Here is a 25,471-nt window from a genome sequence, read left to right on the forward strand (position 1 = left end):
AAAAAAATAGGTATCTGGTACTTTTCACTCTGGCCATTGGTCCTATTCCAGACTCATACTTATATTTTTTTCCAAGAAATCCACGTGTATTTTAGCAGCAATAAACGGAATCTGACCCTGTCTTTTGTATTAAAGCATCTAATGAGTGTGTGCAAAGGTCATTGTGAAGGGAGGAGGAACAGGCTAAGCTGTGACAAACACCTATTGGGAATGATGGATCCTGTGTTATCAGCCATGTACAGAGGTGTTACCTGTCATTGTAATCCTGTCTGTAATGATAGTGAGACTGTGGAAAAATCTTCTGTAAAAAAAAAACACACAGGGAGTATGAGACTAAAGTAGCCATTGTATATTATTTTTCTCACAAATCCGTCACTCACTGTATCCTGGGGATGCAGTGAGTGACAGCACTGCAGCCCAATAGATAGCAGAGTTATGCAGAGCTGTCAGTATTGTGTATGGGATAGCCCAGCTGCCCAATCAGGGAATGGGGCGTGCTGACTATCCTCATGCTAATTTAGGAGTGCCAGCTCTGCTGGGCTTCCTCCAAGTGTTACCTTTCTGGGTGATTGCCTTGCTATTTAACTGGTTGGCAATGATCCGACCATTGCCAGTTGTAGCTTTGCTTGGTGGTGTGCGTGCCTTGTGCTTTTGTGTTCTGCTGTTCTGATCTTTTGCTGCCTGACCTCAGACCTTGCCTTTTGACAATTTGTTTGCCTAGCCCCTTTGTCTCGATCTGCTATCGTTTTGGACTTCTGACCTTCTCTCTTTTGTCTTGCCCCTCTGCCTTTGACGTATACTCTTGGTATTTAACCCTGGACTTCTTGACTTCCCTGCCTCACGGCTTGTCCGTGAGAAGTGACAATAGCCAGCGTCACAGTTCTCTTACCGTCTGTATTTTCATATACAGCAGTGTGGAGGACAAACGCCACATCCCCCTTTTCCACCAAACACCTAAAATCAAAGGGAAAAGTTTAACTGATCTAAAGTAATAAAGATGTAAGTTACAAGGTGAAACATGAATAATAGAGCAGGTTCCCTTGTGTGGTTTGTACAGTGACACGAATAATGGAAGAATAGTGAGCTTCTCCAATAATAAAAAAAAAAATGAAAAAACATCAGCTCACCATAAAGTTGAGGCAAAAGGATGATGCTCGGATATAGCAGGGCCAGTATCCCTAACTGCAAAACACATGAAAAGGGAAGCGAAATCCAGCACCAAACTAGAAAAAATATTTAAAAGTTCAATTTATTTAAATCCATTAAAAAACAACAAAGTGCATTAAAATAGTAAAAAAGAAGCGGGGTACAAAGTGGTACACTTACGCACTTCAGACATCCATGTCTTTACTCATACGTAAAATGCACTTTGTTGTTATTTAATGGACTTAAAGGGGTTTTCCCACTAACAAAAGTTCATTTAATTAATAGATCTTGAAATAATAATAATTTCCACAATTTGATGTGATTAAAACAAATGTCCTTGTGCTGAGATAATCTTATAAATGTGCCCCTGCTGTGTACTGTGTAATGGCGGTGTCTGACCGTACAGGGACATGGTCTAATCATACCACAGCTCCTGGGCAGGGGAGGGAGCAAAAGAGTATACAGACATTACAGCATGGGATCACAGCTGATTCTTTCTGTAAGGTAAAACATTTCCCTGCCTGTTTTTAAACAATGTGTTACTCACAGAAAGACTCAGCTGTGATCCCCTGCTGTCCTGTCTGTATACTCTTTTCTCCCCCCTGCCCAGGAGCTGTGGTATGATCAGACCATGTTTCTGTACGGTCAGACACAGCCATTACACATGTGAACATTTATAAGATTATCTCAGCACAAGGACATTTTTTATAAACACATCCAATTGTAGAAATTATTATTATTCCAAGATGTATTGATTAAAATGTACTTTTGTTTGTGGGAAAACCCCTTTAAATAAATTGGACTTTTAAATATTTTTCAGTTTTTTGATTCTGGATATTAGGAGCTATAAAAAGGATCTAGTCAGACTACTTCTACACCATTTTACATCACTTATTGGAGAAAACATCAGACAGATTTCCCAATATATATCTCCAACGTATAAGTATGAAGGATGTACTACTCCTGTATAGGTATGGAAAATCAAATAAGTGTTACTACATAAAAAAAAAATTAAATTGATAATTAAAATTAAGAAATAATGAAAGTAAGTGGAGGCCAAAATAATGAAGATAACACAGACCCCCAGATGAAATAGGGTTGAAACACGCGTGGGGGTCTGAGGTGGACGCCGTTGTGGTGACATAACATTTTTACTTATGGGTCTGTTTTACTATAATGCCTACGTATTTCCTCACTATTGATTAAAATTTGTACAATAACTTGCACTAAATGAGTGCATGACATTGCACCAATCTTTATAGGTTTAATTTTTTTAATTATATTGCTATTAATTGTGGATATACATACATTATATGCAATTTTAAATATACATACCTGTGATTATTATTCTTTGGTATTTTGCCAACTGGTGGTTACCTTGTTTCTTATCTTCATTATTTTGTGTCTCTCATTGGCCTCCCGTTACTTTTATTGTTTTTTTATTTTAATTATCTTTTTTTTTTTTGTAGTTGTGTATTTCAATAAGATATTTATTGTTTATGTACGCTTGTCTGATTCATGGTTATTATGAAGTAACACTTATATGATTTCCTATGTTTATTCTGTGTACTCTTATTTATATTGGAATTACTTTTTGGATTACAGGCTCCTTACTGTATAGGCATGCGCTAACATCTGTCACCCATATGCTACTATGTTAAAGAATGTATACCGCACTGTAGACAGTTTTTTTTTCCTAGATTCTTTATTTTTGGAACATCACAGACTGCCGAATTTTATTCAATGCAACAAAAAAGGTATACTAACATATATTGGCCAAAGGAAGGCCACAAGAACACTCCTTTGACCGTCATTTGGTTTATGGGGACCTATGGACACATTTGTCATATGTGCTAGCAACCGACCCAATACATATGGCAAATATACATTGGGTGTTAAAGCACACGAATCCACAGGAAAACTCAGACAAATGACTAAATTGTCACTTAAAGGGAACCTGTTAACTGATTCATGCTCTCTAAACCTCAAATAAATCAATTAAATCAGAGATAGGCTCCATTATTGGAGACTGTTGATTTTACTTTTATAATGCTGGGACTCGTACATTGAAACGGTGGCCATAAATGAGGTGACTCGGAGAAGAGCTGTATCCCTGTATACCCTGTCCCACTCACATAGATGGACAGGTCTCTACCTATACACACACGCGTAGGTGGGGAGAAGCTGTTTCTTATTAATGCTGCTCATGGTTCAAGGCAGTATAAATCAGTTCACAGGTTCCCTTTAAAGCGTAGCAAAAATCTGAATTTGAAATTGCACAGATATTGGGAACATAAGACTTCTGCCATAGCCAGTACTTAAGTATATATTACAAATATTGTACAAATGTTATGGATAGGACCAGTCTCACTGTAATTTTACCTGATGGCCCCTTGACTGCCATAATACGCCTCTTTGTCGCTTAGAGAACATTTTGTATTAGCTTTGGTGTTTTGTGGATCACCAATACACAGTTTGCAGAGATTGGAATCAATGGGGGATCCCGGAGCGCAGCTCTGACTGAAGTAGGATCCTATTGAGGACAGAAATATATCAGCATATTGATTTATATACTTGGCAAGGTTATTATTACCAGACATTAATTTACAGACAACCCACAAAAACAGAGAACTTTGCTGTAATGTTCAGCTTAAAAGGCTGATGTGTCCATGGCTATTTTGCAGCTGGATAAGCTTTTACGTGTTATTTTGAGAATATAAATACACTTTCAATTGCATTTTGCGCAATAATATAATTTGAAGGGGTTTTTTTAAAGAATTTTGAAGTCCATTTTGCTCCTAAATCCACATAAAAAACACTGCCAATATACTATTTGAATAGGCTTCCTCTCAATTTTAAAAGGAAATACACATGGAAAAACATTACCCTGTGCACTATTGATGTATTTTCCCAATCAATAAGAAGCTTATTTAAAAAATATTTGAAGTGTTTTTTTATGTGGATTTTGAAGCAGAATCTTTTTCCAAATCCACGTAAAAAAGTCCTTGTGAACATACACTAAAGACTCCATGCACATAAATGTAGTATGGGCTCATAACATGCAATATGCACCATATTACAGACCCGCATAGCAGGCATCTGTAGTACGATCATGCGCATGAGCTCTTAAAAAAGTTGAATGAGAAATTGAAAAAATAAACTAAAGCAAATTTCATAGGATAGGAAAAAGAGTACTTATTTGGTAAAGGGTGCCTACAATTTTTAAAGACTTTTAATATATTAAAAGTTTTATTTGGTGGGGTCTTAGGATTTCTATGGATTTGTACACTGTTTGCTCATCTCTCCCTAAGAGCTGAATATAGCTGATCAGAAGTGAAGGGGGATAGAGCTCCACTGTGAGCTTCCCCCTTTTTCAACCAAGATGTGTTAAAATTGTTTTAAAGGGAAACTGTCAGCAGGTTTTTTCTATGTAATCTAAGGACAGCATGAGGTAGTGGTTAAAACACAGATTTCAATGATGTATTACATGTCAGGCTGTGTGCTGTTTACTTACAATGAAGGTTTTATCACCTGGTGATTATCATTGCCTTGATTAAAGCAGCTTGTGCATGCTAGTCCGACTCCTCCCCCTCCTGTGATAAGTAGCTCACTGACAACAATGTACATACAGAGCCTGGTGTGGGCAGGGTTAGCTTTCTCAGCTCTGCTGCATTGCTAATTCTAAGAACTCTGCTTGTTTCAGAACGGCTGTGTAGCGCCCCGAGGGTTTGGTTGCTACAGGGGTATTGCACCTCAACCAGAGGTGTGATATTCCACTCCCAGGTAAGGATGGAGTATGGACCAGGGCTCTGTTAGCTGCATACACACACTCACCCCATTTCCGGGGGACAGCTCGACGGTGCTCCCATTTATATGTATGCAGGCACAACTGACCATGTCTCTGGCTGGAGTGGGGAGGGGGGAGAGAACCCTGTGATGTAGGAGCAGAAGGGGACGGTTTCTGGAGCATAGGAAGGAGCTCATTGGGTGCTGGTCACCTGGGCTCACACAGAGAAGATGAGTGAGAGAAGTAGTTCAGCCAGAGAGAGCTGACAGGGAGCTGTGGCTCAGCCTGAGCTCAGCTCCACGAGGCAGGCCTAGGGTGAAGGCTGGAGCCAGAGAGAAGAAAGAGAAGGAAGGAAAGAGGAAAGACAGAGGAGTAGAAAGGCTCCAGAGACAAGAAGGCAGAAATGACCCTAAGAGAGAGCAGAACGGACAGTAGCCGTTGCAAACCCGCGTGACATCGGGTGAAGAGTCAGGTCGTGGAAGGGTACCGGATTCCCAAGTTGGTGGAGGTAAATTATCCCTCAGCCAAAAACCGGAGGTCGTGATCATCTATTGGTGCGACCCCCCGCCAAACCTGCTAGGAAGGCACCATATAGGATAGCGGGAAAGGGGGGCCAACGTTTGCCCACATAGATCCGCGGCAGCTGGACAGAAGTTTGGTCACTGGTGGGGCACGAGAGGCCAGAGAAAGGACAGAAGGGCGTCCTGTGCCATACTCCTGAATTACCTGGAGGTTAACCGAGCCCCTCACCTGGTGGACGCAGCACGGCTTGGGCAGTCATTGCTGATAGAAGTGACATGGATAACAACTGTGAGTAAAAACCCTGGACTGCATCATTGGACTCTGTGTTATTTATGCTGCGCCTGCACCATCACCCCCAGCATCCACTTACATTGCCCTGAGGCTACACTCTTCCCGTGGGGAGTTATCCTACCCCTGTGCTGCACACCAACATCAGCCTCAGCGGTCTGCCTTGCAGCGGCGGTCATCCCTGGCCGCAAACCACGGGTGGCGTAGTCGGACATTCAAAACCACCATAAACATAGACCGCACATGGTTTGACCACCCTGAGCCACGGGACCGGGTTGCCACTACTACCCCCAGCATCGTACAGAAGCCCGGTTCCGGGTACTCCATGGCCCAGGGGGCGAGTCAACTTTGGCGTAGTCGGCAGGATCGCGACCAACCCGCCACCAGCGGGTATTGCGCACCTAGAGACTGTTTTTACTGTACTAAATATGGCGCCCACCCCAGCAGAACGGATGCCAGTATGAGCGCGAAAAAAGACAACAAGAAGTCACCTCCCATCGTGGGACCGCCCCCAACAACGGAGGGGAGGAAAGAAAACTGGAGAGGAGGGTGTGGCCTGTGTGAGTTCTGGCAGACCGCACCCAGAGGGCAAGATGGAGGACGTCAGCCCTAGAGCCCCAGCCCGCGGCCTGCTGCAGCCGGCAGCACCTTACACCGTGGGGGAACTCGTGGCAAAGCTGCCCCAGGAGGATTTGGAATTCCTCCGCTCCTTGATGGAAGACCTGGGTCAGAGGATGGAGAAGGCCCTGCGCGACGCCATCGCCGGATGGAAACGGGAAATGCAGAAGAGGCTGGCGGACCGGCAGAAGACTAAGCTGGCCAGCATCGGCAGTGCCCCAGCCGTCGTGGGTCCCGACCAGCGCCAGGAGAAGACACGTGACACAGGAGCGGTCGCGGGAGCAGGGAAGAGGAGTCTCCCTGTCCCGGATGCTGCCGGCGTCAGCCTGCTCCTGGGCCCCCTGGTGGAGCCGCCGATCCCGGGTGCTGCAGACACCGACCTGCTCCCAACCCCGCAACAAGCCCCGCAGCCGAGCCCTCCAGCCCTGGGCCCTGCCACCACCAGCCCGCGCCCAGGCCCAAAGCCGCGCCCTCTGACCCCGGGCGTCATCAACAGCGGCCCTCTCCAGGCCCCGCCACAAGGCCTACTAGACTGCGACGTAAGGGGCTGGTATGCCCAAAGCATCCACCGGGTGGGAGCAGAGAGTCGCACTCTACCCTGCTGCGCTGAAGACCTGTACAGGTCTGAAGAGGACTGCTACCCTGAGCGGGAGCCGCCTGGAGGGCACTGCCATTAAGCCCAACCAGCGAATGAAAGGACTGTACATAGTTACCCGTAAGGGTATGAAAAGTTGAAAGTTTTAGCTCCGTTGGGACTTCCACAAGTTTCAAAAGAGTTTAGCCCGATTTGGGACTGTCACCCATGGTGTTGGAGTTGCCCTTAAGTTACCTGGCTGAGGACTGAGAGCAGCCATCCCTCTTCCCCACCTGGCTGAGGACTGAGAGCAGCCATTTCCCTTTCCTATCCGGCCGAGGACTGGGAGCGGCCAATCCCTGTAAATAGTTGCGCTTCTTAAAGCGCCCCCTACTGGTTTTATAAAAGAACTGCAACGTCTACTTCGGGACAAGGTGTCCCTCATGTTTGAAAGTTTGCTGAAGTTTTGCACTTAATAGGAAAATGGACACCTGGTCGCAAGTTGCACAGTGGCCAGCGAAGAAAAGAATTTACTAAAAAAAAAATGTTTTACCTCAAAAAGTTTATATGCTGCTAAAAGAGTTTTATGGTGTTTTATATGTGTGAAGAAAGTCTTGTAATACTTGTTAAAAAAGAAAAATGAGCCAGTAACGTTGAAAAAGAAAAGTGCCCCCCATAAAGGGATGGGTTAACTGGTTATAGTTTTATATGCGAATGCATTCTAAAAATTTTGCATGTCTTGTAAATCAAATGTTTTTGCTCTTTTCCAGCCCGAGGACGTGCTGTGGTTTACCAGGGGGGAATGTAGTACCCCGAGGGTTCGGTTGCTACAGGGGTATTGCACCTCAACCAGAGGTGTGATATTCCACTCCCAGGTAAGGATGGAGTATGGACCAGGGCTCTGTTAGCTGCATACACACACTCACCCCATTTCCGGGGGACAGCTCAACGGTGCTCCCATTTATATATATGCAGGCACAACTGACCATGTCCCTGGCTGGAGTGGGGAGGGGGGAGAGAACCCTGTGATGTAGGAGCAGAAGGGGACGGTTTCTGGAGCATAGGAAGGAGCTCATTGGGTGCTGGTCACCTGGGCTCGCACAGAGAAGTTGAGTGAGAGAAGTAGTTCAGCCAGAGAGAGCTGACAGGGAGCTGTGGCTCAGCCTGAGCTCAGCTCCACGAGGCAGGCCTAGGGTGAAGGCTGGAGCCAGAGAGAAGAAAGAGAAGGAAGGAAAGAGGAAAGACAGAGGAGTAGAAATGCTCCAGAGACAAGAAGGCAGAAGGGACCCTAAGAGAGAGCAGAACGGACAGTAACCGTTGCAAACCCGCGTGACATCGGGTGAAGGGTCAGGTCGTGGAAGGGTACCGGATTCCCAAGTTGGTGGAGGTAAATTATCCCTCAGCCAAAAACCGGAGGTCGTGATCATCTATTGGTGCGACCCCCCGCCAAACCTGCTAGGAAGGCACCATATAGGATAGCGGGAAAGGGGGGCCAACGTTTGCCCGCATAGATCCGCGGCAGCTGGACAGAATTTTGGTCACTGGTGGGGCACGAGAGGCCAGAGAAAGAACAGAAGGGGGTCCTGTGCCATACTCCTGAATTGCCTGGGGGTTAACCGAGCCCCTCACCTGGTGGACGCAGCACGGCTTGGGCAGTCATTGCTGACAGAAGTGACATGGATAACAACTGTGAGTAAAAACCCTGGACTGCATCATTGGACTCTGTGTGATGTATACTGTGCCTGCACCATCACCCCCAGCATCCACTTACATTGCCCTGAGGCTACACTCTTCCCGTGGGGAGTTGTTCTATCCCTGTGCTGCACACCAACATCAGCCTCAGCGGTCTGCCTTGCAGCGGCGGTCATCCCTGACCGCAATCCACGGGTGGCGTAGTCGGACATTCAAAACCCTATAAATAGACTGCCGCCATTTGGTCTGAGCCACGGGATCGGGTTGCCACTACTACCCCCATCAGCACCGTACACAAGAAGGCCCGGTTCCGGGTACCCCACGGCCCAGGGGGCGAGTCAGCTGCACCCAGTAAACTAAGTAATAAATTGTTGCATTATGGGTCTCTTTGCATACATCAGGCTGCTCTCAGATGAGGTAGCAAAAACCTGCTGACAGATTCTCTTTAAATGATAGATATCATTTAAACCCCCATTATTCCAATGAAAATCATTGGCCTCAGTGCTCAGGTGCCATACTTACTGGGACCACAGGGGTAAGTGATTTGACAGGCAAATTCTTTTATATATATATATATATATATATATATATATATACCATTTGCAGTTTTTATAACTCTAAGACAATCCTTTTAAAACCAGGGGAGGAGTCCTGAGGAGATAATTTGCATATTCCCACTGCATTTTGGGGTAAGTGAAGAGTCTCCGCGAGCTCAAAGAACACTGGATTTTGGCTGTTGGAGCTGAAAAGAGGACATCGGCAAACCAGGGGAGGAGTCCTGAGGAGATAATTTGCATATTCCCACTGCATTTTGGGGTAAGTGAAGAGTCTCCGCGAGCTCAAAGAACACTGGATTTTGGCTGTTGGAGCTGAAAAGAGGACATCGGCAAACCAGGGGAGGAGTCCTGAGGAGATAATTTGCATATTCCCATTGCATTTTGGGGTAAGTGAAGAGTCTCCGCGAGCTCAAAGAACACTGGATTTTGGCTGTTGGAGCTGAAAAGAGGACATCGGCAAATCAGGGGAGGAGTCCTGAGGAGATAATTTGCATATTCCCACTGCATTTTGGGGTAAGTAAAGAGTCTCCGCGAGCTCAAAGAACACTGGATTTTGGCTGTTGGAGCTGAAAAGAGGACATCGGCAAACCAGGGGAGGAGTCCTGAGGAGATAATTTGCATATTCCCATTGCATTTTGGGGTAAGTGAAGAGTCTCCGCGAGCTCAAAGAACACTGGATTTTGGCTGTTGGAGCTGAAAAGAGGACATCGGCAAACCAGGGGAGGAGTCCTGAGGAGATAATTTGCATATTCCCACTGCATTTTGGGGTAAGTGAAGAGTCTCCGCAAGCTCAAAGAACACTGGATTTTGGCTGTTGGAGCTGAAAAGAGGACATCGGCAAACCAGGGGAGGAGTCCTGAGGAGATAATTTGCATATTCCCATTGCATTTTGGGGTAAGTGAAGAGTCTCCGCGAGCTCAAAGAACACTGGATTTTGGCTGTTGGAGCTGAAAAGAGGACATCGGCAAACCAGGGGAGGAGTCCTGAGGAGATAATTTGCATATTCCCACTGCATTTTGGGGTAAGTGAAGAGTCTCCGCGAGCTCAAAGAACACTGGATTTTGGCTGTTGGAGCTGAAAAGAGGACATCGGCAAACCAGGGGAGGAGTCCTGAGGAGATAATTTGCATATTCCCATTGCATTTTGGGGTAAGTGAAGAGTCTCCGCGAGCTCAAAGAACACTGGATTTTGGCTGTTGGAGCTGAAAAGAGGACATCGGCAAACCAGGGGAGGAGTCCTGAGGAGATAATTTGCATATTCCCACTGCATTTTGGGGTAAGTGAAGAGTCTCCGCGAGCTCAAAGAACACTGGATTTTGGCTGTTGGAGCTGAAAAGAGGACATCGGCAAACCAGGGGAGGAGTCCTGAGGAGATAATTTGCATATTCCCATTGCATTTTGGGGTAAGTGAAGAGTCTCCGCGAGCTCAAAGAACACTGGATTTTGGCTGTTGGAGCTGAAAAGAGGACATCGGCAAACCAGGGGAGGAGTCCTGAGGAGATAATTTGCATATTCCCACTGCATTTTGGGGTAAGTGAAGAGTCTCCGCGAGCTCAAAGAACACTGGATTTTGGCTGTTGGAGCTGAAAAGAGGACATCGGCAAACCAGGGGAGGAGTCCTGAGGAGATAATTTGCATATTCCCACTGCATTTTGGGGTAAGTGAAGAGTCTCCGCGAGCTCAAAGAACACTGGATTTTGGCTGTTGGAGCTGAAAAGAGGACATCGGTAAACCGCGCGCCGGTAGGCGCGCGCATTTTGAAGCTTTTTTTTTAAGCTTTTTTCACTGTTTTCAGAACATTAACAATAAGAACATGGAAGAGTCCAGGAGCCATTTGGTGAGCTGCATATCCTGCTACATGTTCACAGACTTGCCAGTGGAAAAGCCAAACTTCACATGCCAGAAATGCAAGCTTGTGTCCCTGTTGGAGGAAAAGTTGCCAAATCTAGAAGAGAGGTTAACTACCTTGAAAATCATTAAGGAAGGTGAAGAGTTCTTAGACAGAGCAGAATTATCTCTTCATGATTCAGAAAGAGAAGAAATTCGAACTGCACCTGACGAAACAGAGGATTGGAAGCATGTGACCCACAGAAGCAGGAGGATCGAGAGGCAGTCAGCACCCATACTGCTCAGGAACCAGTACCAGGCTCTCACGCAGGAGAACCATGAAGAAATACAGCAAAATAAGACTTTGCCAGCAATGAATAACCTTGTAAGCCCTCAGAATCCTCCTGGATGGAGAAAGAAGAATGCTGTGAAGAAAAAACGGAGAGTGGTGGTCATGGGGGATTCCCTGTTAAGAGGAACAGAGGCCGCTATCTGCAGACCAGACATAACCTCAAGAGAAATGTGCTGTCTTCCAGGAGCAAAAATTAAAGATGTGTCTGACAGGATATCAAGACTCTTCAGACCTACAGATCACTACCCATTCCTGCTAATACATGTGGGGACAAATGACACCGCAAGAAAGGACCTGGAAACCATCTGCAGTGACTTTGAAGACTTAGGCAAGAAAGTGAAAGAATTGGGAGCGCAGGTGGTCTTCTCATCCATCCTCCCAGTGGATGGCCATGGAACAATGAGGTGGAATAAGATTCTACAGGTGAACAACTGGCTACGTCGATGGTGCCGTCAACAAGGATTTGGATTTCTGGATCACGGAATGAATTACCTATATGATGGACTACTTGCTAGAGATGGGGTGCACCTTACGAAGACTGGAAAACATGTATTTGGAAGTCGCCTTGCTACACTTATCAGAAAAGCTTTAAACTAGAACAATGTGGGAAGGGAAGCAAAAGGCCAGAAAAAGCCATACAGCTGACAAATACTATTGAGATCTCTGCTACTGGAAGTGGAAAGGAAGTACAGAGACAAAACAATTTAAATAATAAAAATATGGGAGGAAGAGAAACCAATCACAAACTAAAATGTTTTTATACAAATGCACAAAGCATGGGCAACAAACAAGGAGAATTGGAACTACTAATGCAGGAAAAGGAATATGATGTCATTGGAATCACTGAAACTTGGTGGGACGATACACATGATTGGAATAAAAGGCTAAAAGGATACAACTTATTTGCAAGAAACAGACTTGATAAACGAGGAGGAGGTGTTGCATTGTATGTTAGAAAAGCGTATATCTGCACAGAGATTGAAGCTTCAGAGACTGGGAGTTCTGTGGAAACTGTTTGGGTAAGAATACAAGGAGAGAACAACGGAAAGGACACCATTGTAGGCATTTACTACAGGCCACCTGGGCAAGCTGAAGATATGGATGAACTCTTTATGTATCAAATGACCAAGTTCTCCAAAAAATATGACGTAGTGGTCATGGGAGATTTCAACTATCCAGACATTTGTTGGGAATCTCTCTCAAGTAAAACTAACAGGTCAAGCAAATTCTTATCCTCTCTTGCTGACAACTTTATCTTCCAAAAGGTAGGGGAGAAAACAAGGGGATCTGCTACTTTGGATCTAATCCTTATAAACAGGGAGGAAATGGTTGAGGAGGTAAAGGTGGCTGGGACCCTAGGAGGCAGCGATCATGCTATTATAGAATTTTGGATAACTAGAGGAGGAAGACATGTGAAGACTCAAACTTCAAGGTTAGATTTTAGAAAGGCAGATTTTAAGAGACTCAGAAAGAGAATAGGAGGGATCCAATGGCTGGATGTCCTTAAGGACAAAAATGTCCAGGAAGGATGGGAAATTTTTAAAAATGAGATTCTCAAAGCACAATCGTTAACAATCCCGAAAAGTAGGAAGAATGGGAAGCATTTAAGGAAACCAGGATGGATGAACACAGAACTTAAACACATGCTAAAAAGAAAGAAAGAAATGTTTATTAAATGGAAAGAGGGAGGCATATCTAAAGAAGATTATAATGCAGTCTGCAGATCCTGCAGGGCACGTATCAGGTTAGCTAAAGCTGACAATGAATTAAGGCTTGCAAGAGATGTCAAAAGCAATAAAAAAGGATTTTGGGGGTATGTCAAAAGTAAAAGAAAAGTCAAAGATGCTATAGGATTTTTACAGGATGAAAATGGAGAAATGGTAAGAGAGGATGTTGAGAAGGCCAAACTTTTTAATTCCTATTTTGCATCTGTTTTCTCTCAGAAAGAAAATGTAACATCAACTGATCTTCACTGTCCTTTTAAAGGAATAGAGGAATCCAAGTTATCTGTAAACAGAAAGATTGGGAGGGAATATTTAGCTAACATAAATGAGTTCAAGTCTCCAGGTCCAGATGAATTACACCCCAGAGTACTGAAGGAGATCGTAGAAGAAATTTTAGAACCACTCTCCATAATCTTTGAAAATTCTTGGAGAACAGGAGAAGTCCCAGAAGACTGGAGAAGAGCAAATGTTGTTCCTATCTTCAAAAAGGGGAAGAAGGTGGACCCAGGGAACTATAGGCCGGTGAGTCTGACTTCTATACCAGGAAAGATCTTTGAACAAATTATTAAACAACATGTATGTAAGTACATGGATAAGAATGAAGTGATTAACCAGAGTCAGCATGGGTTTGTAACTAACAAGTCATGTCAGACTAACTTAATTTCCTTCTATGACAGAATCACTGACTGGGTGGATCAGGGAAATGCTGTAGATATAGTATATCTTGACTTCAGCAAAGCATTTGACAAAGTATCTCACACCATCCTTATTGAAAAAATGACCAAGTATGCAATGGACCAGGCAACTGTTAGGTGGATTCATAACTGGCTTAGTGATCGGACTCAAAGGGTGGTTGTAAATGGCTTCACATCCAGCTGGATGAATGTCTCAAGTGGGGTACCACAGGGCTCCGTCCTGGGACCTGTATTGTTCAACATCTTTATCAATGATTTAGATGAAGGAATTGAGGGTAAACTGATTAAATTTGCTGATGACACAAAGCTAGGAGGGATAGCTAATACTAGAGAAGAGAGAGAGAGGATTCAAAAAGACCTAAATAAACTGGAGCAGTGGGCAGCAACCAACAGAATGGTTTTTAACAGGGAAAAATGCAAAGTACTACATCTGGGCAATAAAAATGAAAAAAGCATATACAGAATGGGAGGAATAGAGCTAAGCAACAGTACATGTGAAAAAGACTTAGGTATACTAATAGATCATAGACTGAACATGAGTCAACAGTGTGATGCAGCAGCAAGAAAGGCAAATACAATTCTGGGATGTATTAACAGAAGCATACAGTCTAGATCACGTGAAGTCATTATCGGTCTTTACTCCTCTTTGGTCAGACCTCATCTGGAATACTGTGTACAGTTTTGGGCACCACATTTTAAAAAAGACATAGACAAACTGGAGCAAGTTCAGAGAAGAGCGACCAGAATGGTGACTGGTCTGCAAACCATGTCCTATGAGAAACGGTTGCAGGATTTGGGAATGTTTAGCTTGCAAAAAAGAAGACTGAGAGGAGACTTAATAGCTGTCTACAAATATGTCAAGGGCTGTCACATTGTAGAAGGATCATCTTTATTCTCATTTGCACAAGGAAAGACTAGAAGCAATGGGATGAAACTAAATGGGAGGAGACACAGATTAGATATTAGAAAAAACTTTTTGACAGTTAGGGTGATTAATGAGTGGAACAGGCTGCCACGAGAGGTGGTGAGTTCCCCTTCAATGGACGTCTTCAAACAGAGGCTGGACAGACATCTGTCTGAGATGATCTAGTGAATCCTGCTTTGAGCAGGGGGTTGGACCAGATGACCCAGGAGGTCCTTTCCAACTCTACCATTCTATGATTCTATGATTCTATGATTGTTGCCTCATCTCAGAATTTTTAGCAAAAGTCTAGAAACTGAAGCTTTAAGTATTTATCCAGAAAAGTTAAATTGTTTTTTAAAGATTTGTGCTAATTTTCAAAAAATTAGACCCCTGTGAAATGTTTTTACCTTTTTTACCCTCTTCTTATTATCCACTTTGCCTACAATTTATTGCAAATCTCAATTGTAGGACATATTTTATTCCTTACAAAAATATAATCAAGTTTCCACATATACAGTAAAACATTTGCCTTATTTTATTGTTGATGAATTGTACTGGAGATCCAGCAGATGTACAGTATATACAGCCATCGCTTGTAACCTACTCACCAATGTCACAGTTCTTGGACTTCTTATGAATCAGGCTAATAGGTATATGCCATCCCGCCATGTGACCAACACCGGTGTGACAGGACTTTTTACCTTCAAGATTGTTCCATGTGATTTCCGTATCTTCTTTCTTTACTAAGGCTACAACTCTGAGTGTGCCAAATTCTGCATCACAAAAATATTATTCAGTAAGTATAGGACACCATTGAAATAACTTAACCACAGGTTAAATATTTGAAGACAGTTTCAACGGTATTGTTCTTTACAATGGCACTGCTCTGTACAATTATACTGCTCTGTACAATGGCACTGCTCTGTACAAGGGCACTGCTCTGTACAATGGCACTGCTCTGTACAAGGGCACTGCTCTGTACAATGGCACTGCTCTGTACAAGGGCACTGCTCTGTACAAGGGCACTGCTCTGTACAATGGCACTGCTCTGTACAAGGGCACTGCTCTGTACAATGGTACTGCGCTGTACAATGGCACTGCTCTGTACAATGGTACTGCTCTGTACAATGGCACTGCTCTGTACGAAGGCACTGCTCTGTACAATTATACTGTTCTGTACAATGGCACTGCTCTGTACAATGGCACTGCTCTGTATAATGGCACTGCTCTGTATAATGGCACTTAGCCGATACTGTAGTTTCCACAGCAAATACCTACCTTGGGCATTTATCCAAGAGAGAAGTTCTGGCTATTTTCCTCCTAAGAATTATGAAACCTAACTCAGCTCAAAAGATGAAAACTCAGGTGTGACTGTTGTCTATCATGGTGCAGTCACAGGGGTCCATTTCTGATATAGGAGGATTTATTTGAGTACTGATGCTGGAAGACTGGCTATTGTTAGTGGATCGAAGGGTGTGAGATACTAAAAGTGCATTATTTAGCATATTAAGCTCTTTGGTTGGAGATATGACATGAAGATCACAGCTGATCGACAACTCTACAAAGTGAGCGCCCTGCAAACACCTCATTATGTGTCAGCTTCCTTCACTCCTGGAGAATAACATGGGATATTGTGTCTGACTCTACTCAATTCGATTTTTTTGCTTTTGAATGGCGATAGGATTAATGGCAGACTTTGTTAACCAGACCTGTAGAAGAATCCGTACATCTTAGCCAAGTTATGTAAAATCTACAAAAATCAAGAAAATAATATCGAAAAAATTGTAAATATTTTTCTCATCTGATATCATCTAGTTCAACCTAATAGCATCTATTGTTTATTATTAGATACACTATATACAGGGTGGTCCAAAAGTAGGTGGACAGAAAGTGTAATAAGGTTATGAAGGGGCAGATTTATCAAACACTAAATTGCAGCTGCTTGTCTGGATCATCCTCCAATAAACCATGAATTAGACGTGGACGATAAGCTTTCCACCCAATAGATTTCAGGATTCGCATGATAGAAGCTCGTGAAATTCACAATTCCAAAGAGGCTCTTCTGTGGACTTTTTTGGACTCTGAACAAATGTTTCAGCAACAAGTTGTTTATTATCTTCTGTACAGACTGTTTTGGGTCGACCAGTTTTTGGAGCATTAAGGATTGAGCCAGTGGCATTGAATTTGTCACGAATGCGGTAAATGGTTTTCTCTTTGGGGTTTGAGTACCAAATGTTTCAACCTAATTTGCTCTAACGGTTTCAGCATTTTGAGATTTCCAATACTCTGTTAAAATCCATTTTCTTTGATCTGTATTTAAATTATTTGCCATTATGTGGTATCTGAATTATCTGAAAAGAAAACAGATTTGGGGGAGATCTATCTGTGAAAACTAGATCTGTGAAACTGGCTCAGTTGCCCTTAGCAACCAATCAGATTCCACCTTTCATTTTCCAAAGAGTCTGTGAGGAATGAAAAGTGGAATCTGATTGGTTGCTAAGGGCAACTGAGCCAGTTTCACTTTACACCATGTTTGATAAATCTCCCCCTTCATAACCTTATTCCACTTTCTGTCCACCTACTTTTGGACCACCCTGTATATAACACATTATGGATTCTGCAGTCACTAGAGCTTGTACTGTACCTATATTATGTATACTGCATGTTACCTGTATAATCTGACCCAGGTATCAGGCACGGGATCAAGTCATCTACCGGAAAAAGAAAAGATAGAAGTCATTTTTATAAATATTTATGTAAGCACCATATTTAGAACCTTGTGTACAGTAAGTTTTACAATTTGCAAAGATTTATGGGCGTTCCAAAAATTACAAAGGAAAAAATATCAGTGTGAACCTATGGATATATTTTTGACAATATTGCACACATTCACCTATACATCAGTCTGACGATTTATGAAAATGGTCGTCCGATTTAGAAAACCTATCCTCAAATATCCTTTTTGGTGTTAATATAAAACTACCCTCAAGTTAGACATCCATCATGGCATCGCCAAAAAAATATCATAAATGTCTGATAATTGTTGAACCCATCACTGAGACCCAATATATACCCAGTACTGTTGGTCACTGCATTTAAAGGGAATCAGTCAACAAGTTTTTGCTACGTCGTCTGAGAGCAGAATAATGTACGAAAAGAGACCCTGATTCCTGCGATGGATCACTTAGTTTACTGGGTTCAGCAGTTTTGACACAATCAGAGTGTTTAGATATAACAGAGCTCAGAAAGCTGCCAACACCACAGCTTTCTGTGCCCATTGTATAGTGACAGTAAGCTGCTAATCAGTGCTGGGGGTGTGGTCGGACCAGGAGACATGTAGGCAGCTAGTCCAGCAGTGATAAACTACTGGTGATAAAACACTCATTGTATTGAAACATCAGCACACAGTCTAATAAGTGACACAGATCGCTGAAATCAGTGTCTCAGCCCCTACCTCATGCTACCCTCAAATTAGATAACAAAAACCTGCTGACAGATTCCATTTAAATGGAGGAAAAATGAAGAAGTGTCTGTAGCACTCTTCATTCTGTTCTATACAAGTTACTGAAGTAACTTGTATAGAATAGCATACCCACCTATTTATGAAACTACTGTATATGGAGAGAATTGCACACATTCACAACCACCTCTGCATTCACTCTCTGCCCATTTACGGAGGATGACAGCCTCTTTTCTCCCATGCATATGCAATGCAATAAATGTCTGAGAATATCCCAATAATAGAAGGTCATTAATTGTTCAAAGGTGTTGTCCCACAAAGTACATTTTAATCAATAGATCTTGGAACAATAATAATTTCCACAATTGTATGTTTAAATAAAATGTTCCTGTGCTGAGATAATCTTATAAATGCGCCCCTGCTGTGTACTGTGTAATGGCCGTGTCTAACAATACAGGGAAGTGGTCAGAACATACCACATCTCCTGGGCAGGGGAGGAAGCAAAAGAGTATACAGACAGGACAGCACAGGATCACAGCTGATTCTTTCTGTGAGGTAAAACATTTCACTGCCTGTTTAAAAACAATGTTTTACCTCATAGAAATCAACAGCTGCAAAACCATGCAGTCCTGTCTGTATACTCTCTTGTGTCCTCCCCTGCCCATAGTACACAGCAGGGGCACATATATAAGATTATCTCTGCACAGGAACATTTTTTTAACACATCCAATTGTGGAAGTTATTATTATTCCAAGATCTATTGATTAAAATATACTTTGTTTGTGGGAAAATCCCTTTAACCCCTTCACACTGCGGCCAATTTCCATTTTTTTGTTTTCATTTTTTCCTCCTATTCTTTCAAAAGCCATACCTTTTTTATTTTTCTGTCCACATAACCATATGAGGGCTTGTTTTTTTTCAGGATGAATTGTACTTTTGAATGACACTGTTCATTTTATCATGTGATGGACTGGGAAGTGGGAAAAAAAATCAAGTGTGTCGAAATTCAGCCATCATCTGCTGGGAAAAATGCAGGCTCGGCTTGCGAGCCTGCATGAAGTTCAGGGACCCGACATATGACGTAAGTTTATATCATATGTCGGGAAGGGGTTAAGCCTTTTATCTACTAGCCAGATGGAAGAGCAGTAAGTATAAATCCATTTTTAATGGTATCCGTCTGTAAGTCCGAAGTTTGATGAGCAAGGAAAAAAGGAAGTTGTGTTGCCATGTGCCATTAGAAATAGATTCCAGTCATTCGGGTGAGACTAGAGCACTAAACACTTATGACTTCACTCAAATGCCCCAAATCATCATTGTCTTTGCCCCTGTTTTTTGTCTAGCTCTGTGTGTTTTGCACCTTTTTTGTTTGCACCCAATTCATTATTCTATATTCGCTTTTTTAAAGTCTGTTTATATCTGTTCGCCTGTTTGTTTTTCCCGCTTTGTGGGCGTTATGTAGCGATTCAAGATGTTTTAGACTAATTCATCAATTGCGACTTTTTAAAAGTTTGCAAAATTTGGCGCAATTTCACTCCAGACCGCCACCCACCCACTCGATGTATTGATATATTTTCAAGTACACCAGACTTTTGGCACAATTTTTTCCAACTTTGGTAACAAAAGTCACAAAAGCAGTTCAAGACAGGAGAAAAAAAACCTTTTTTTTGACATTGCGCCAAATTCATGAATTGCATGAGTCATTCTGATGAACTTGCCGTCAAACACAGCAACTAATACCACAAGACATAAAAGGAAAGTGACTTAAAAAAGTTAATGATGAATCAAGGCCAATTCATCATTTGCGGGATTTTTAAGTCACTTGCCTTTTTCACCTTGTGGTATTTCTTGTTGTTTTTGCTGCAAATTCATCACAATGGCACACGCGATTCATGAATTTGACGCAAAGTATAAAATGGGCTTTTTGCCTATCTTTAACTGTATTTGCATCTTTTTGAGCCAAAGTTATAATTTGTGTCAAAAGTCGCCAAAAAATGCTACAAAGTCTGGTGTACTCAAAAATACATTATGGGGGAATAGAAGATGTTGTGTCACACTTTGCAACTTTTTTAAAAATCGCAATTGATGAATCAGGCGAAAACATCTGGAATCGCTAAATTCTGCCCACAGAGCAGAAAAGAAAAAAAATGCAGGTGAGCATATATAAAATAGAATTCATAAAGGGCGCAAAATCACACAAAACTAGACGAAAACAGGTGCAAAGGCAATGATGAATTAGGGCCTATCAGTGTAAATATGCAAACCCAACAATATTGGGGCACATATTGGGCAAAAATAAGAAGTATATGTAGTGCCCCGAGGGTTCGGCCGCTACAGGGGTATTGCACCTCAGACCAGAGGTGTGATATTCCACTCCCGAGTAAGGATGGAGTATGGACCAGGGCTCAGTTAGCTGCATACAGCACACACACCCCATTTCCGAGGGACAGCTCAACGGTGCTCCCACTAGACAGAAGTGCAGGCACGACCGACTATGTCCCTGCCTGGAGTGGGGAGGGGGGTGGAACACCCAGTGCTGTAGGGGCAGATAGGGGTTGGTTCCTGAGCGTAGGAAGGAGCTCATTGGTTGCTGTTCACCTGGGCTCATGGTCAGAGGGAGGTATAAAAGGTGGGCACCATCTTAGATCTAGGTTCGTTCAGTCAGAGAAGAAGACAGGGAGCAGCAGCTCAGGCTGAGTGCTGCTCCAGAGGCAGGCCTAGAGAAGAGGCCGGAGCCTGAGAGGAGAAGGAAAAGTGGGCCTGGAGAAGAGGCCAAGGGAAGGAGGAGAAGACAGAACAGGAGAGAAGGAGAGAGAGAGAAACAGAAGAGCTCAGGAACAAGAAGGTGGAAGGGACCCTAAGAACCCACGAGAATCCAGGGTGAAGGGTCAGGCAGATTAAGGGTACCGGATCCCAAGTTGGTGGAGGAGAAACTACCCTCAGCCAAAGACCGGTCGTCGTGATCATTTATTGGTGCGACACCTCATCAAACCTGCTAGGAAGGCACCATATAGGACAGCGGAGGACGGGGCCCACGTTTCACCGCACAAGTCCGCGGCAGCTGGACAAAAGTGGGTCACTGGTGAGGCAGGCCAGAGAAAGGATTAAAGGGGGCCCTGTGCCATGCTCCTGAACTGCCTGGGAGTTGACCGAGCCCCACACCTGGTGGACGCAGCGCGGCTCGGGCGGTCACTACCTGTACAGAAGTGACCTGGACTACCTGAACTGTGAGTAAAAGACATTGGACTGCAGTACGTTGTATGTGTGCTCTTTCGCTCCTCCAGCACTACCGGTATTGGGACTCTCACCACCATAACTCCCACCATCCATTATACTGCCCTGGGGCCGCACTCTTCCCGTGGGGAGTCACACTACCCTAGCTGCACACCTCATCAGCCCCAGCGGTCTGCATGCAGCGGCGGTTCCTAATAACCGCAATCCACGGGTGGCGTAGTCGGACATTATCTGAAGCACGTAGCAGACTACCATTGGTCTGACCACCCTGAGCCGCGGGACCGGGCCGCCACTACTACCCCCAGCGTCTCCCTATTGCCCGGTTCCGCGTGCCCCACGGCCCAGGGGGCGAGTCATATATGTTAGATCAAACTGAAAATGAATTACAAATAAAACAATTCGGGCCCAATGCATTAAAGCTTACATGAAAGAATTCTGGCTTAAGAGCTTAAAAAAAATTGCAAAATTTAGGCACAACTTGCACCAAAATTTAGCAACTTTTGGCCTTTTCACACCTGTTTCTCCACTCATTTTGTCAGAGCAGGGGCTGGACGGAGGCGTTGCAATCTCCGCTCGTTAAATTCATGAGCCTTTGCTATGCCACAAATCTTACTCCAGCAGGGACTAGATTAGGATTTGTGGCAAGACACATACAGAGGTGCACGCCACTCATCCGATAACTCCTGATTCATGAAGTTGTATTCACTTCTTCATGAATCAGGAGCATCTGACACCAGCACATCTCTTCAAGACCCATGTGAATAACTTGATGAATCGAGCCCTTAGAGTGTAATTGAAGTTACCTTTATTGTAGTACTCATCAAGTGATACAATCAGTCCACATTTCAGTGCCGTGTACATGTGTTCTATATCGATAGTTACTGCTTCAGCTTTACCTCTCTGTATATCATGAGAGAAAGTCATGTTACTGATGTCCGCAGCACTCCCCACCTCTGCTCGCCATCTCTGAACCATCACATATAGTTTTTATTATTTGCTAGTAAACATCACTGACCAGAATCATTTCGATGCAGCCCAGTGCAGATGATGGCTCTGTGCATTTAATGGCGCCACCACTTACTGAGGACCAGTCATCACATTTTTTCTTCTCATTCTCGCTCTGCGGACACCATCGGATTTCATGGTGAACTCGAGGAGGATGAGTTCCTAATGGGAAATGTAATCGCAGTCATAAGAATATTACAACAAACATATTAGAGCTTGTTAAACTTCTGTAATATCAGGGTTACTCCACACATATCTCATACCCTCAAGTGTTTTCATGCCTTTAAACAATTCTTGTCCTAAAAAGAAAAAAGTGTCCATTGCTGATGGAAGAGCAATCAGAGCGGTGGTGGTGTCTTCAAACAGCAAATCCTTCCCATGAGTGGAGCTGAATAGTTTGCACTCTTTTTTCTGAAATTAAATAAGTGACAATAAAAAATTACTTAAAACACCATAAACTATAAGTCACTAATAACTACAAAGCTTTATTGGAAAACTGACTTATGAAATCCTCATCTTGAAACATATTCAGTTGTTTATGGATGAGAAGTCTTTCAAGCTGGTAACTGTTTTTAAAGGGGTTTTCCAAGATGAAATAATTGATGATCTATCGATAGGATAGCCTGCCGCATTCACTTGTGTGGGAGACAAACGAGAGTTCTCAACAGCAGCCACTAAACAGTATGGAGCTACAGTGTTCTGTTTCGTATACTGCCTCTTCCGGCTGCTGCTGGAACAGATATCAGCTGAATGGTGGGGTTTCTAGTACCAGACCCCCACCAATCTCATATTAATGGCCTATCCTAAGGAGAGGTCGTCAATATGTTAGTCACTGTAAACAACTTAAATGGTGGTATACTAACCTTAATGTATGTTTACATGTGTTGCATTTGACACATTTCAGATTTGACTATGACTGTGGTGTTTTAGGTCACAGTCTCCCAGGAGACACTGGTCCTTTTGTTTTATTGAAAGCTTCAAATAATAAGACGCTGAACTGGTTAAAAAGTAATGATTATGGGGTGACTGTCACGTTACTGGATTTACTCTTGTTTGTAGACTTGGGTGCCTCAGTGAGCCTTCTACCACTAGAAGAGCACATGCAAATTGCCCACCTGCCCACCCGATAGTCACACTTGTCTTTTAGGACTTTACTCATAATTATAATGTTACCTGAGCTTGAAGAAGATACTCGGTGATATCCTTCATCTTGTCTCCGGTGGTCCTGGTCACCACAGCATGTCTCGGGATTCTTCCAAAGTTACAGATTTTATATTGGCTTAGTGGTCTTCTAGTATTGTCTGGACACAGCAGCTCAAAATTGTCTGAGTATTGCCCTGAAGAACAATACAAGGAATTTATATGGCAAGAAGATATATTAAAAAGGAGCTTTCACCAGGTCAAAAGTGACCAGTTTTTGCTCCTATCTAATTCCCGCTGCTCCCACAAGTATTTCATAATGTTTTTTAAATCCACCCTACAATTCTAGAGACCTGGGCCTTTTTATTTAGTGGTGATTTTTAAGGTCTTTACGAGGATGCGTGGCTCACAGGATCCTCTGGGGCGTGTCTTTAGGCTTCTCTGCATTATTACACTGTGAGCCACGCCCTCTTGTACAGACGTTAACATTTTGCACTAAATAAAAAAGCCCTTATCTCTGTATTGTTTTAAATCCTCCATATGGTTACAAGCACAGAATTACTCAGGAGAACAGTGGAAAGAGACAAAACTGGTCACTTTTGACCTGGAGACAGCTCGTCTTTTAATTTATAGAGGAAATCTGATAGAAGTGCACCTGTGTGCAGGAGCGCAATGGAGGACACTGTGTGGATGATGTAGGACAGGTCATCTACACGAAGCAAAGAAGGAGGACGGCAATCACAAGAAGAGCGGAGGCGCTGGATCAAGACCAGAGACGCCCATCGGGCAGAACCAGACTGCTCCGTCTGTCAGAATAATGAAATATAGATGATATAGACGACACCCAGCAGTAACTGATATGATTGGAATTAGATCTGATCGCATCAATTTAACCTATTAAATTGTGCTGCAAAGTGTGACAGCAGCATTTACAAGTCAAGATGGCAGTCATCACTTCTGACATTTATTGCCACCCCAAATGACGCGATCTTTTGAAGGCGTCGATGTCTGCCATGTCAAATCTACTGTGAAGCCCAAATCGTATCTGGACTTCATAGGAGATCGTCTGTTTCACATTTGACCGCAAAGCTGTTGTATTGCATCATCAATCGAGAGATCGCAGGTTCAAGTCCCCGAAAAGGACTAATTAAAAATAAAAAAGTATATAAAAGATTAAATCACTCCCCCTTCCCCAAACATAAAAAAATAATGTTTGGTATTGTTGCATGCATAATTTCTAGAACTAATAAAGTATACAAATATTCATCCCATATGGTGAACACTGAAACAGAAAAAAAATCAAAAGGCAAAAAATTGCTTTTTTTCTGTCACAATAACTCCCTATATATAGTAAAAAGCAATTAAAACATTGAAACTACCCTTAATTGGTACCAATAAAATTATCATCAATGCACAGAAAAGGTCATCTTTCAGCTCCATTGAGATGGATGAGAAAATCAAAACAGTCTCGGAAAATGGTGACAAGACAATTTTTTTTTTTTTTACAAACATCCAATTTTTCTAGGTATCACTGTATTCCTACTGTCTGGGAGAATCAGGTTGGCAAGTAATTTGTACAATATAATGAACACCGTTAAACAGAATAAAAAAATAATTGCATTTTTTTTTATCATTTAATCCCATTTTTCAGTATACTGTATGGTAAAATGAATGGTATCAATCAAAGTTATAACTTATCCCATGAAAAAAAAGTCCTCATACAGCTATGTCGACAGAAAAATGTTGAATCTTGGAAGAAAGGGAGGAAAAAAAACAAGCATACAAACCAACACAGGTCTACACCAGATTCTCCCTGAAGACAGGTTTTATTAGAAATTTGTTCATTGGCAAATTCAAAGAGTGAATAGTTTAGATCCTTGAATAACCACATTACCTGATAATACTGTGTCGTCCACGAAAGCCACATCTCCTTTATCATCTCTCAAACAC

The 25,471-nt window shown here is 43.0% G+C and overlaps 1 protein-coding gene across 1 annotated transcript in view; it reads right to left on the reverse strand.

Annotated features, from left to right (window-relative positions):
- LOC141258993 (saxiphilin-like) overlaps positions 1 to 25,471 on the reverse strand; it is a 111,443-nt gene that overhangs the window by 22,778 nt on the left and 63,194 nt on the right. Inside the window, exons 9-17 of the mRNA XM_073674355.1 lie at positions 25,416 to 25,471; positions 23,555 to 23,718; positions 22,645 to 22,792; positions 22,392 to 22,543; positions 22,180 to 22,276; positions 17,355 to 17,396; positions 15,294 to 15,458; positions 3,529 to 3,679; positions 890 to 954 (exon numbers count right to left, since the gene is read on the reverse strand). Coding sequence (XP_073530456.1) covers positions 890 to 954; positions 3,529 to 3,679; positions 15,294 to 15,458; positions 17,355 to 17,396; positions 22,180 to 22,276; positions 22,392 to 22,543; positions 22,645 to 22,792; positions 23,555 to 23,718; positions 25,416 to 25,471 — 1,040 coding nt within the window. The remainder of the gene's footprint in view (positions 1 to 889; positions 955 to 3,528; positions 3,680 to 15,293; positions 15,459 to 17,354; positions 17,397 to 22,179; positions 22,277 to 22,391; positions 22,544 to 22,644; positions 22,793 to 23,554; positions 23,719 to 25,415) is intronic.

The sequence above is a fragment of the Phyllobates terribilis genome, unplaced genomic scaffold (assembly GCF_046119375.1).
Source record: "Phyllobates terribilis strain yellow unplaced genomic scaffold, ASM4611937v1 Scaffold_3__8_contigs__length_932513732, whole genome shotgun sequence".
NCBI lineage: Eukaryota > Metazoa > Chordata > Amphibia > Anura > Dendrobatidae > Phyllobates > Phyllobates terribilis.